This window comes from Myripristis murdjan, chromosome 10 (genome assembly GCF_902150065.1).
Source record: "Myripristis murdjan chromosome 10, fMyrMur1.1, whole genome shotgun sequence".
Classification (NCBI taxonomy): domain Eukaryota; kingdom Metazoa; phylum Chordata; class Actinopteri; order Holocentriformes; family Holocentridae; genus Myripristis; species Myripristis murdjan.
The window spans coordinates 15,585,120-15,599,859 of record NC_043989.1 but is presented as its reverse complement, the minus strand read 5'-3'; the positions used below and the strand labels follow the sequence as shown (position 1 = coordinate 15,599,859).

General features: G+C 42.5%; 1 protein-coding gene across 1 annotated transcript in view; it reads left to right on the top strand.

Moving 5' to 3' along the window:
* tenm1 (teneurin transmembrane protein 1) overlaps window positions 1-14,740 on the top strand; it is a 147,839-nt gene that overhangs the window by 50,383 nt on the left and 82,716 nt on the right. The window contains exon 5 of the mRNA XM_030062473.1: window positions 5,436-5,674. Within this exon, the coding sequence (XP_029918333.1) occupies window positions 5,436-5,674 (239 nt within the window). The remainder of the gene's footprint in view (window positions 1-5,435; window positions 5,675-14,740) is intronic.

Sequence of the window (14,740 nt, the reverse complement as noted above, 5' to 3'; positions counted from 1 at the left end):
GGTATCATTACAAGACTCTGTGCACCATCAAAGTCATAATGATTCTCTCAACTTAGCTGGGGCCTTTCGGTCTCCTATTCCAAAAAAAAAAAAAAAAAATATATATATATATATATATATATATAAATAAATAAAATTTAAAAAATGCATGAGACGAGAAGAGTAGCTAAGCTTCAGCGTCCCCAAGAAAATAAGTACTAGTGTGTCTAGACTGAATGTGAACTCCGTCTTTTCAGGAACACATTGTAATTCCAGCTGTGATACCCCAGAAATTTCTCCAAATGTTTGGAGAAGAGCTGTTGGAATAATCCCATCAAACAGAATGAAACAGTTGCTGCATAAGTAATAATTGATCAGAGAATTATTTGGTAGATCCTCATTTGTGAAATTGTTTTTGAGGAGATGTGGCAAGGCGCGAGAATATGTTTGCATGTTTAATGAGAACTTGGTATAGCAGCTGAATTCTGGTATTACGAGTGAGGATGAGATTGGCAGGCTGCCAAGCCAGAAGAAAAGGCTTTAATAAGATATGAATCAGGCCATAATTAGACCTTACCTCATTTAAAGGAAAGGAAGAATAAAATTAGATTCAATGACAATTTAAATTAATCATTGGCTAGGCATGAATATCGGTATAAAAGACTTGTCAGAAGTGCATTGTAATTACATGAGTTATCTGTGTGTGTGCTTTAAAATGGAATTCCACCATAAACAATGAACACCAATTTTTTGTTATTTAGGACAATTCAATATTTTCTGACCATAAATAAGCCTCTCCCAAAGCGGCAGTATTAAAAACACATTTCTATAGCTGCTCAATATATTGGATGGTGACTTTTGGGAATCGCATCTTTTTGCATTTGGAATTTCATATTCCAAACGCGGGTTTCATTTGATAGTGCACTATTAGTTCTGAACCATAAAATGTAATCATATTCATAGTCAATATAATAGTGTCCCTTCGTGGCATAATTCAGATATTATTGGCTCTTTCCTATCTAGCTTTTGGAGGGAGACTAAAACTTACTAAGTCTTGAATACTTAACAAATTTGAATACTGTTTTTCGTTTAATTTTATACCGGAGCACCTTCCTCTCCTCTCTCTTCTTCTCACTCTGACTTCTAATCTACCGATTTCATGTTTCTTTCATGTTCTGCTATCTTCCCGGTGCTGCTATCAGTTCAATCTCAGGCGTGAGATTAGAGAATTACTAAGTATTTACAAACTTGACATGCTTCATGGCAGCTCACGCCAATGGAATTATGAGTGATGCTATGACCTTATTAAAATGTGTCAAAAATATATATATGTGTGTATAATTCAATCTTCAGTTGTCAAGCGTGCTACCTGTTTCCTCAGTACTCACTTGATGAATCTGTATTGAAATGTATCGACGTTGTGTCAGTGGAGATTAAGATTGTTTGAAGTGTCCATGGATTTCCTTTTCAGCGGCGTATCAGTTATGTTTCTGAGAGGTCAGCATGTGTAAGTGGTAGGATGCAGATATAGATATTCAATATATTTGACCAGGTTTCTCACTGGGTGTGTTGAGAGGTCTTACAAATGTTAGGACTATAATAAATTGACTGCTGCCCTGCCTTCACTCCCTCATCTTTTCTCCAAGAAGTTCTGACTCACACACTGTGCAAGTGCGCCTTTACACTGGGAATTAGCATTCCCACACACACAAAACATGTATATTAGCACATACCTGCATGCGCACACTTGCCTCCGCGCATTATGTGCCCACACAGCAGCTTGGCACATCTGCACACTTCGTGTGCACACCCACGCACACACACACGCGCACACACAGGCTCAGGTAGAGACAGACCTTAGGCCATAGACTCCCGACCTCCTGGAGAGAAGGAACTCTCATTTTCTTCCTCTCTCTGGGGAAATCTGCCCTCTGATATGAATTTAGAGCTTCCTGGGCGTCGCCCCTGGATATTGTCTGAGAAGATCAAAGGCAGGGAGACAGGAAGAACAGTGAAGCATTTTTTAAAAGCACCACACAGGGAGAAAAGAGTTCCACACACTTGGATGAATGCAATTTCCCCACTTAAATTCCGATTTTTCTTGCTCTTATCCACCTTTGGTAGTGCATCAAAAATACTGCAGTATGTGCCAGTGTGTTAGCTTAAAAAATGCTCACCTATGCCTGACATCGATGTGTGCATACTGCCATTTGTGTGCATCTCTCAGCAGAGCCACATTTCTGTGTGGGTGCAGATGTATGTGCACATGTGGTCTAAGTTTATCTGTGGCCTTTAAAAGTTGATCTGCCATTGACCCCCCTACGTGTGTGGCTGCTCCCCTCACAGTCTCCTGTGTCCCCTGTCTGACTCACAGCCTTCAACAGGAAGGCTGGAAGGATAGATGGAGAGAGGGAGCAAGAGACGGAAGGATTGATGTCCTCTTTCTTTCATGTTAAACACAGCCATAGGGCCACATTGTGGGGAGATGGAACAGGACAGGGAGGCAAGACTCGCAAAAAGAGATGTAGGCTGTAGATAAGCGAGCGAATGAGGAAAGGTAGACAGAAATTGAGTGATCGAGGAAATAAGAACTGAAAATAGATACAAAGAACAGGAGTAGTATGAGGACGACCGAGCAAAAAGTGGTGAGGGAGCAGCCGGGTGTCAAGCGATGCTGTCAGTCTGCTGTCTGGCCTTGTAAATGGCCTCTCCTCTCGGGGCTCTTCAGGGACCGTGGTCCTACCAGCAGCCTGTGACCTCACGCTCTCCCCTGCACGGACAGAATAAGCGCCCTGGCAAGCCACATAGCTGCCCCAACACAGCGCACTCGCAGCCAGCCAGATATAGTATTAACACTGGGAGACAGACACACTAACCGAGGGCAATCACTGCTGCCAGTCACTTCCAGTGTTACTGTCTCCAGGATGTGGTTGATATGGAGGAAAGAAAAAAAGCGCACAGGCTGCAGAAAATAAAAGAACTCACCTCAGGTTTTTGGTTTCTCAGACTACACAGTACAACAGCCATGCTTGCTTCTCTTACACCAGCTGTGATCTTTTCCAGTTTTTGTTGAGGGAGGTCACTTTGGCCAGAGCAGGGCAAATAATTGTTGGTCCCGACTGAAGCAAGTGATTTTTTCCCCAACTATTCATCCATCAATATGCGCTCTAAATGCTTTTTACGGGTCAGAGTTATGGTGGCAGTATTCCAGTATTTTTCCTTATGCCATGATTTCATAGCTTCCATATTCCTGCCGTCTCGTGCGATGCCCACTTATATCTCACACCCCCCCGCACCATTGTTCAAACACAATATAGATAAAATGCGTCGTAGATTAATCGCCCCTTCAGCTAAATTGCTGATTGTCATCTAACATCTAACTCGCACTCTTTTTCATAATTAAGAGGAACCTCATTTCCCCGTTAAGTAATGCGGCCCTATAAGTTAAGCAGTAGCTTTGATGAGTCAAACAAAGGAATAAGGGAGTCATTGTTCCTTGACTGCCGGGGCTTTTGCATTTCCTTAGATATGAGTCTTCTAGATTACAGCAGCTGCTCTTATACACACCAGATAGGCATTTTATGAAGTTTGCACCTTTTTCTGATAAAGCAATGGATCATAATTGGCTGTGTTAGACCTCTCAGATTTGCTAATAAAGCCACAAAATCATATTTCATCTACAGTGTAGGTTTTTACATAGCAGTTTATAATGTGCAGTGTGTGGTGTGGCTGATTTGTGTACTGTTTACCTGGTGAATATTGTCTTTTTTATGTTGGTCACTTCCTAGAATATTGCTGTGGGATATAATTTAAATTGTAAGTTCAAGCCCAGTGCTTAGGGGCTTACTTCGGCTATTTTTCTTCCTTTATTTTGGCTGCAGTGGTATTTGGTGATACCTGAGTGGCATTGTTAAGGGGCCACTTAAATTAAAAAAACACACATTTCAAACACATGCTTGATATATTAAGGGTTTAACAGAAATAATTAGTTCTAAACAAACCACAAAAAAAAAAAAAAAAAAAAAAAAAAATGTTCTCATCAAATTAGCCTTGTATTGTCTCAGTAGAGGTCGTTCACTACTTCCAGGAAAGTGAGGTTTGACCTGTTTGACAGTTGAAGGTGAATAGAGCCGCATGCACAGCAAAGGGGAGCAGAGGGCTGTCCTATTTATGATGCACTGAATCATATGCCGCCTGTTTGACGAATGCATTATGTGAAAAAAAATAGCGGGGGAGGGGTCTCTGATAAAATCTCCCATTATAGGGCATTTTAAATGATTTTTAGTCAGTTGCATTGCAGAATTAGAACTAATTCCACTAAGTTCAGATTGGCATAAACAGGATGAGAATAAGATACTAGTTTGAGAAGGTGATGTCCGTACCATACTATAGGCTAACTGATGAAGGTAGGCCTATACCACGGGTGTCCAACTCAGTCACTATGGGCTATATTTAAAAATCACAACCAATTCAATAGCCAAACAACCCTTATTGAATGTTTTCGACCGAAAGCAGTCATTTCATTCAAATATATCCCTTTGTAAAAAAAAAAAAAAAAAAAAAAAAAAAAAATAGTGATTCATATATAGGTGTGAACTTCCTCCCCAAAAATGTTTTTCTCTAAAACAAAACAAGGATATCTAAAACCAAAGCTGGTTAGAGGTGAATATGACATGAAAAGACTCCACTGCATCATTCCATTTTTCTGGCATATTGTGTCTGCAGCTTACCCTGAATCCTTTCCAATGACAAATAGTTTCATCACGTGGAATCAAAAATACTCACACATGCACATCACTGGCACACAAATCCAACTAGAAATAAAAGTAATGTTTCCATGTTTAACCACATGAGTAATTTAGGCAAAATATGCTTAAGTACTTCAAAAGTCAAGATCAAACATTGGCATTTTGACTTGTGATTACAAAAAAATAACCTCTCACCTTTCTTAAAATCACCTGTTTTCACTGGCAACTTTTTGTTTTGACTTGGCTGGCTGGCTCTGGCCGGCTTGCTAACAAACTAGTTGGCTAATAACTGTCTTAATGGAAGCGATCTGAGCTGCTGATGAGCTTGCCAGGAAGAGCAGGGGCTGGGGGCCTGCAGGTGTCTTGTGCTGCTGATAGCGCAGGGTGTTGCAGTGCATGTTGAGGTTTGTAGTATCCGTGTTGTGGGCACCATGGAACTGCGCCTGTTTTAACAGAAAATCCAAAGTCATGTCACTGGCTGGATATAATTGTGCCTTGTGGGCCTCGATTTTGACATATGTGGCCTAAACGAATGTCTTGCAACTGTTTCCAACTGCCCTTTGTGATTCTAGCATTGAACTAGGAAAGACATAAATTATAGGCTCAAAGGCAGCAGTTTATGAGCAACACAGTGAGAACCAGAAATTACACTTCCAGAGAATTATTCTGCATATTTGAATGAATTTTACACTTCTGTTCCTTCCACAGACACTTCCTCTTCAAGCAGAGCTCTGGTTCATCGGCTCTGCTGTCCGGGGCGGGGCAAGGTTACCCCCTGACCTCTGGGACGGTGTACTCCCCTCCGCCACGGCCCCTCCCTCGCGGCAGCGTGACCAGACCACTGTTTACCTTCAACAAGCCTCACCGCTGCTGCAACTGGAAATGCACAGCCCTGTCTGCGTCTCTTCTCACTCTGACGCTGGCCCTGCTGCTCACATACGTCATCGGTGAGTTACACAACAAAACGTGGCGTGTCAGTTTTGTCATGTTAGCGGCATGGTTTGTATGTTCGCGCATAAAATGGTTTTGATTTTGTTTGGGCAACCATCAACAAAGACAGATATTGGGGGTAGATTTGCAAAAGGGCACGCAAGTGGAACCAGGGAATTTGAAGGCTTGTCAGGAGACGGCGCGATTAATTCAAACCAAAATCAATAAAAAGACAAAACACACAGACACACACACAAAATAAAAAAGCAGAGTTATACACAGGCCAGTCAAAAAAAGGCAGAAAAGAAGAAAGCGGAGAAGATCGATGGGGATCAAAGAGCACTGCTGAATTTTGTTTCAAGTCTTTTTTAGGAGGAGTTGCCTTAAAAACACCTCAGGTAATGTATTCTAACTGTGACCCTCTGTAGGATAGTCTAAACTGAAAATTAGCTCTCCTGAACTAAAGCACCGGTAATTACTGCTTGATGAATACACACAGTAAGTGCTAACTCATTCACCCTTTCACTCTCTCTCTCCTTCTCTTTGTCTCTCTCACACATTCACCCTCCCATTCATTTCCACACATTTCCCTTATGATTTAAGGTGATTACTTCTAAATTAACTTGTCATATAAAATTGTGTGGCATGTTTGTTTGCATTTCTGTGTTCCTATTCTCACCTCCACAAATAACTAAATGTTTTTTCTGTTTTTTTTTTCTTTTTTGCATTTAGCACTGTTTTTTTGTTCTGTCACATTGCTTTAATAACGAGCTAAAGTCTTAGTTAAAATATTCACTGGAACCACATGTTATCTGAGGATAGGGTTAAGAGCATTTCTGAGTCATCCATCATGAAACGCTGATTATTCTTTGTCTTAGCCGTGTCTTTGGACTTGAGAAAGTTTCCGATTTTTTTTATTTTCTTTCAGTTTTGAAGATCATCACGGGAAGTTTATCAAAGTCAAATACCATATTCATTCATCGATTCCCTCCGATTGCAGCTTCACTCCACCCCGGCTCACCCCTCCCACTTCCACTGCCCCAAGTGCTGCTATCCCCAACCCTCCACCCAGCCAGTTCATTTCCCTCCCGTGGTGGCGCTCAAGGTCACGTTGGAGCAGGCGGGGGTTTGCATTAATCACACACACGCTCACATGCATGCTCACACACACACACACACATCACAGACAAAAATCACTCACACACACATGCACTCAAATCCATGCAGATTAATCCCCTGGCTGAACCATGCTATTCCATTAATGTCCCGGCCCCGGTAATTAGTGCATTAGTGAGGAGTGTGAATGATGACTCGGAGACGACATCACCTTTTAATTGGTGTCATGCTCCACTCCTGCTTGGCAATGATTGATCTGCATGTTGACATCACCATGGCAACTACACTAAAGATGTATGGGATGTACGCGTAGATGATATGTTAGCCTGTAAATCAAAGATATTCAAATGCGAGATTAAAGAGGTCATGGAGTTAACGTCTTTGTCTGGGGGGAGAGGTTGAGACCCGGGCCACCAGATGATTAGGTTCTCTCATTATTTAATGATTCAATAATTTTGATGAATTAATTAACAGCCACCGACAGAAAAAAAAATAACGTCTCTGCTGAGTAGTTTTGCACCTCCTCGACTTGATCAAATAATAGTCATGCTGAATATGACTCTGTATCCTTGGAGCTCGTTGTGCAAGTGAGGTGACTTGTTTATTAATTTGGTGAAAAGTAACCCAGCAAATAATGAGGCAATGATATTACGTCTCAAATTAAGGTTTCCAATTAGTACAACAATGGTGCGATGTATGATTTGAAAGATAATACTGTGTGTAAGTGATGGCAGCCCGGGCCCTCCTGTTGCGACTAACTAAAAACAGTCCTCCTCTCTTTCTTTATACTGCCCCCTTTCCTCTCCTCCTCCACTCCTCCCATACCCCCTGGTGTCGCAGGGGCTGTGAATAGCTTTGTTAATTTGTTTATCTCCCAACATACCCCTCCCTCCTGCAGTCGTAGCTTGTTATTAAGCACAGCACGACCATCAGATATGAGAAGCAGGCATTATGATAGCGGACGGGGCATTTAAGGAGAGATAGAGGACAGATAAAGATTGTATCTGTAATCTTGATGAATATTGTTGCTGACAACACTAGCAGTAGCTCGTTTTCTAATTCGAGCTTCATTTACTGTTCAGCAAGTTTCTATTGCTGTATTCTTCGGTTAATGGAAGCTAATTGTAGTATTTTCTGCATTAATGAATATTTTGCCATTTTTTAAACTGTCCCGATCCTCAGTTGTTGAATCAAATGTAAGGAGAGGGCGGTATGTGTCAGTTATGAAAGCTCATCATCTCCATGGCAACGCTGAGAAGCTTCTGACGCAAGTGAAATGAAAAAGTCAGCGGCTCCCTGCAATCAAATAATCACATTCTTATCCAAATCACACTTCAGTCATTCGCACACGCATGCATACACACACACTCGCACATAGTGAGCGCTCTATAATAAGATGATTCTGTGTACATACCAGTCATAGTACAGAAATTGGTGTAGCTGTTAAAAACATTTCACATATTCTCAAAAGGTCCAATGGTCGCGTTTTCCAATTATTTTAACATTATTTCTTGCTGCATTTGTGTTGCTGGGTGCCTCGCATTTCTTTTACTTGATACAGCCTGTTTTATTACTGAGCCACCACAGTGATACACCATTTGTTGTCCTTTTCTCTGTCTGATCCAGATGGATGAAGAGGCAGTCCTGCCTCTGTAATTGTCATTATCAGTTTGCATAGAGGATAGGTTAAAGGTAGCACTAGCTGAGCACAAAGAGCTTGACAATCACAGCCAAACAAATCAAGAGTGAGTGGCAGCTGATTTTCAACTGTGGCTGCTTAGCAACAACATAACAAAAAAAAAGTCACAGGTTTGTAAGTACTGACAAAAAACACATTTGAATTCTCATTCTTATTCTTATTCTTATTAGATTATCAGCCACTAAAAGTATCAGAAATGAGTTTTCAAGATTTACTGAAAGCCTGAATCACAATCACCTCATTCACAAAGTGTAACAAATATTCAGGAATATATATACAACTCAGTTCACATAGCAGAAAACAGACAGATTTTGTGTATCATATACACTCAACATTAAATCATTAAGGGCCTAATGTAGACCAAGATAAATAGATAGATATATAGTTAGAAAGATCCTTAAATTATGTCAGAAAGAAAATAACTGAACTATAACGTGTTTGTGTATATATTTTCAACATAATGACTACAGCAACTAGAGAAGGGCTAGTTGAGTTCAGTAGAAAGTAGTTTGAATTAAAAAAAAAAATCATATTTGAATATAAATCTTGTTTTGGATAGGACATAAAAAATTCATTATATCATTTCTGACAGGCAAAAATTGCAGAATAGTTTCAGTGTTCAGTCAGTATAACGCATTGTTTTGTGTTTTTTTGAAATCAAATTAATTTTCCATGGGCAGGTTTCCAATTCAGTCTCTATGTGCGAAGTAATTAAAGGCAGTGCCTCGACTGAAAGACGTGAAAGTGTGGAACAGTCTTTGACCCGATTTTTCACTCCGCTGATGTAAACACATGTGCAAGCAAAGGCATTCCCAAAATCCTCAGTGCACACATTTTCTTGTCCAAGTCCCCAGTCCCAGTCTAACATGCTGATCGCAGTCTGCTGAAAGCCTGCCTGATTTTAGGCTGTCTGAATTATGTCCTATATCTGTCCGCTCAGTGTGCAACATGCAGGTGGCTACAGCTGTAGGTGGGAGTCTACCCATGAACTGGAACATCATAACACAGGATAGTTGTACTCAATAGGATGAAAATATATGAAAACAGCTGTGAGCAATGAGGGACATCTGTGTAGTTCCAGTGGTGGCACAGCACAGACAACCTTCTTTATACCTGGCATTACTGCGTCTCGTCTCCATGTGTACCATGCCTCCACAATGGGATCAGATTTCTCTTTTCTCTCTCAAAAAAGAAAACCCTAAATGGTGTAAATGCAACATCTCTTGCATAGGTCCTAGGGATGGTAAATGCTAAGAAACTGGGATTTTTGTGTACAGCTTTTGTTTATTTTCATTACAAAAAAAAAAGCAAGACATAGTTTACTTCTGTTTACATCGTTACTACATGTGGATTGATGACACATTACATTAACACTGCTTTAATGTGGTCAAATATGCTGATGATCACCCCCTGGAGGTGGTTTATCAACTTTTTCAGTGCATCTTGAGTGCATTTAGACTTATTAATTTTGCGCTCTTTAATCACAGTCCAATCACCCAAGACATATGTGCAAAGGAAAGGGCCAAAGACTAGAGCAAACATGACGAGGAAAGCAATACTGTGAAAACAACACTAGCACTTAATAAATTAGATGGAATAGACAGTAACAACACTGGAATTTCATTAAGTTCATTTGACTGTGCCAACAGTGCAAGGTAATAATAACCAGGATGGACTACAGTAACAATAACAGTCATTCTGATATCAGGAGCCTAGATTGTATGTGTGTGTGTGTGTGTGTGTGTGTGTGTGTGTGTGTGTGTGTGTGTAAGGGGGTAGAGCCAGAGGGTCAGTTGCAGCAGGTGATGGCTGTCGGGAAGAAGCTGAGTCGGCCGGTCCTAATGAAACGGTGCCTTCCCCCAAAGGAAATTTTTCTAAACAGGTGGCTGCCTGTTAGTCCAGGAACCGCGGCGATGCTTCTTGCCCTCTTCCTCATTGTGCAGCTCTGTCATGGAGGGCATCTGGACACCAATTATCTACTCAGCAGTGCTGAGTGGGTAACACTGGCTGCTACAACTTGTTTGCGGTACTATCTAAAAACCCTTTTTTTCTTAAGAGTGTCGTGGCTCAGCACATCTCAGTTAGGCACAAAAAGACTGTCACACATAATGAGTCAATCATTAGCACAGCGATGCTCCCGTGCTTTGTGCTGCACATTGTTCTCATTCTTCTTGCCTTTTTGCAACAGAGGTTTTTAATCTCCTGTGTAATTGTAGCTCACAATGAAAGGTTTTGCCCCTCTGCGTGGAAATGTATGCATCTGCATCTCGATGTACGTATGTGTGGGTGTACGCGCTGCATTCTTGTGTGTCTGAGCTCATGTGTGTGTTTGTGCATGACTGTGTATAGGCATATATGTAAGTGTGGGTGGGTATGTGGGTGTGGGTGTGAGAGTGTGGGCTTGCTTCAGACAAGCCGGGTGTGTGTATGTGTGTGTGTGTTGCACCTCCCAGGCCTCCAGTTTCTTTCAGCCAGCTGCTTCATGCCTCATTGGGGTCTGTATTGATTGGACCAGTTTCTCTTTGTTTCAGACCTCTATTTTGGTCGTCTGATGCAGCTCTAAGGAACCCACTGGCCTTTGCTAAAACTACCCTAACAGCTACACAAGCCTTTGGTAAAATTGCTCTAAATGGCTAGACAGGCTTTGGTCAGATAACTCTGAATGGCAAGAGAGCCCTTTGGTAAAATGTCTCCAGAAGGTCAGAGACGCTGAACAAAAATAGCCTGAATAGCTCCAGTAGTTCACCAGGCAGGCGTACATGCAACAGACACAAAAACACGTATACACAAGCTACACACACACACACACATGCACAATCGCACGCACATGCATCCACACATGTGCGCATGTTCTCATTCTCTCATTCTCTGTCGTCCTCCCTGGGAAACTCACACAAACACACACAGAGGTTGTGTATGACTGCAGATGGCAGCTGTGAGGCTCTGTTGTCTGTTGTGTTTTAGCTCTCGCCGGTGGTGGCTGGTGGTTGCCGGAGGGGACTCTAACATGGCGCCGATTCCCCGCTCATTTAACACCATTCTCTCTGTAACAACATGACTCAGCTTTTGAGATATGGACAGAGAGAGATAGAGAGAGAAAGCGAGTGGGAGATAGACAGAACGGAGGGGGGGGGGGGCACAGGAAGAAAAAAAAGAGAGCGTACACGATTACAAATGAAAGAAAAAGGGAAACAATAAGTGGAAACGGAAAGCTGTGATCTGGTGGACTTGGTTAGTCACGGTTGCTGCCGTGACTAACTTGATGACAGCACAAGCAAGTTTGTCAGCAATAAAACACCAGGATACGCAGAAAATCGCATTCAGCCTGTGTGTCACCACATCCGCCGTCCCTTTACTCCTCTTCGCCTTGTTATTGTCTTAATTTTTCCCTCTCCAGGTTAGCGCGGTGGCACCGATGACGTTTACATGCGCGGCAGTCAAGAGGTGGCAAAATAACGCATTCAGTAGACACACAAACATGCCCTTGCCCCCACATATACACTCTTAAACAGCCTTGACAGCAGTATTAGTAGCTTTCAAGTGGTTGGTGGAGGAGTGTAAGAAGAAAACACTTCATCTCTCCTCCTCTGTCAGGAAGCAGCGAGGGCCGGCAGGCGGAAAGGCAGGAGGGCACTTGGCCCCCCAGGCTCTGAGGCTGCACTCCAACGTTGACTTAGACATAGATTTGTTTTATTGGCTTTGAAGTCCCTCTCCTTCACTCTCCTTCACACTCATATTCCCCATTTATCTTTCTCTCTTTCTCCCACACTTTGCCCTCTCTCTCTCTCTCTCCCTCTCTCTCCTTCTCATTCCCTTCTCTCTCTGTCCTCTTTCTCTCTTCGCCTTTCTTTCTCCCATCCCTCAGAAGTTGTGGCTTAGCTAGCTCAGGGCTGACAAAGCCACGCCGAACTTGGATGAACAATTGCTTTTACTGTACATTGTAAACTACTCCCTAAATGGAATGACAGATGCTTTTGGAAGCATTCGCTGCCGGGCAACACAGCTGTAGTCTTTAGTTGTCAACTGGAATATAGTCGGCAGTTTGGAGCAAAAAAAAAAAAAAAAGAACTTGGCAATCAGGGTTGGGTGTGTTTCCTCCCGTGTGAGAGTATTGATAAATCATTTTTAACTGAGTGCAGTGCTACCTTGGCTCTAATGGTTATCGATAAGACAGTATATTCACAGTCAATCTCTCCCATTGTGTCCTGCAGCACAACCCAGCCACGATACAAACACCATCTACCTGCATGTAACACACTCACACCCTTTATCTTTCATAAACAGGCACTGCGTAAGAATGCACACACACACACATGCGCGCACACCCACACACCCGCGCTCAGCACCAACAGATTTTTTTAAAACACTAGCTAGAAGACATTTAATATTTCTTTATTGTTTTAATTTTACATGTTTTATACTCTTGTATCTTTGCATGTGCTTTTCACTTTCACTTTTGTGTGTGAGACGCATTGCTGTACTACACAAGGTGACTTTTCATAATTGTGTATTTACTTGATTTCGCCTGCTTGCACATGCTGTAGTCCGTGTCAAAGCGGTCCTAATCTTGGATTTTCATCATATGCTCATTTCTAACTCCGTGTACATGTTTTCGTTGCACAGTATATTGTATTTTAATGGGACCCCAGGGAGAATAGCTGACACTTTTATGTGCGGCTAATGGAGGGCCATATAAATAAACAACTAAATAAGCACATGCACGCACATACACATGCACATAGGCATACACTGCACAAAAAAAAAAAAAAAAAAAAATCTGATATTCAGTGTTAAAATCTTGTTTTTCTTAAATCAAGTGCCTGTGGGATGAGCTAATTCCACTTTCCTATGCTAATCGACTTTCCTTGAATCAAGTGTCACCAGTGGGCTTATCAGCCTCATTCTGCCTTTATTCAACATAATTATGCCTTTTTTTTTTTCTCTCCCCAAAAATTTTCCTGAAACACGTGAAACTGCACTGGAGACAGGTTGGATTACCTCATCTTAACAGGATATTTTCTTTCATTTGGTTTAAGAAAAACAAGATTTTGAGAGTCAACATGAAACTAAATGACTTGTTACGATGGAGATTTTTTTTTTTTTGTGGTGAACATTTTCTATTTTCTTCTCTTTCTCTCACCCTCCCTCCCTCCCTCCCTCTCTCTCTCTCTCTCTCTCTCTCCTACCTTTCCTCTCCCACCTCCACAGTGAAATCAAATCATCATTGCAACTCATAGCCGTCTCTCTCTTATCTGTGGACGCACACATAACTTATGACAACAACAACAATAGCAGCAACAGCAGTATCAATATAAAGCCAGAACTATATCTCCATCTAGCAGGTGAGATAGTCTCTATTTTAAGCCAGGCTACCTGGAGAGCCCCCTTGGTTGGACAGAATTTAGTGGTTCAGAATTACCATGTATTAGAGCCACAGGAAAGATATGACATCCATATATCTTCACATTCCAGCTGTAAGGATGTGCATATGCCACACCGGAGTGATTTTTTTCCTCTCCCGTCTGTAGTACAGCAGCAGCCCACCTAACCCTACCCACAGATCTCCACCGGCTTGGAGACAGTATATACTCCACTATCTCCCATTCTCTCATTTCTCTCCACGGTGGTTAGAGCGGCAAACCTGCAATATCCACATCAAGCGCCTCCTCCAGTCACAGCTGAGCTCTCTCCATCTCTCCCCCATACCCTGTAGCACTATTCTCTTCAACCTGCCACATCCTCCACACACAGCTCGGTGGGTTAGCCGACAATGAAGGTACAGTACAGAGGGCCCCTCACAGAAGCGCTGTCCTATTACCTCTGGCAGTCATCTCACTGTCACACTGATCAATGATTCATGTGTGTGAGGGCCCAGGCCTGTTAGCTCACTGCACTGCTGCTTGCTGTCGCCTCTGTGCTGCTGCCGTTCTCCCGTATAATGACTGGACTCAGTGTCTGTCTCTAATGTGTGACGGTCTGTGCGTTTTCGGGACAGCTCAACGGAAAGAAAGATGGACACAGACGGAGATACAGAGAGACTGATGGGGGGAAATAAGGGGTCTGAGGGTACATGCTGCACACGCGCCGCTCACTTAACTGTCTGAGCGCTGTGTGTCTGTGTGCGTGCGTGCGAGTGTGTGTGGGTTTTGCCTGGCCCGCAGACACACACATACCCGCCCAGCACCACCACCGGCACCACCGCCTGACCCTCTCCTCGTCACGTTCTCAGGTCCTTATCCCTCCTCGCTTCAGTGCACGCTCCGTGGCT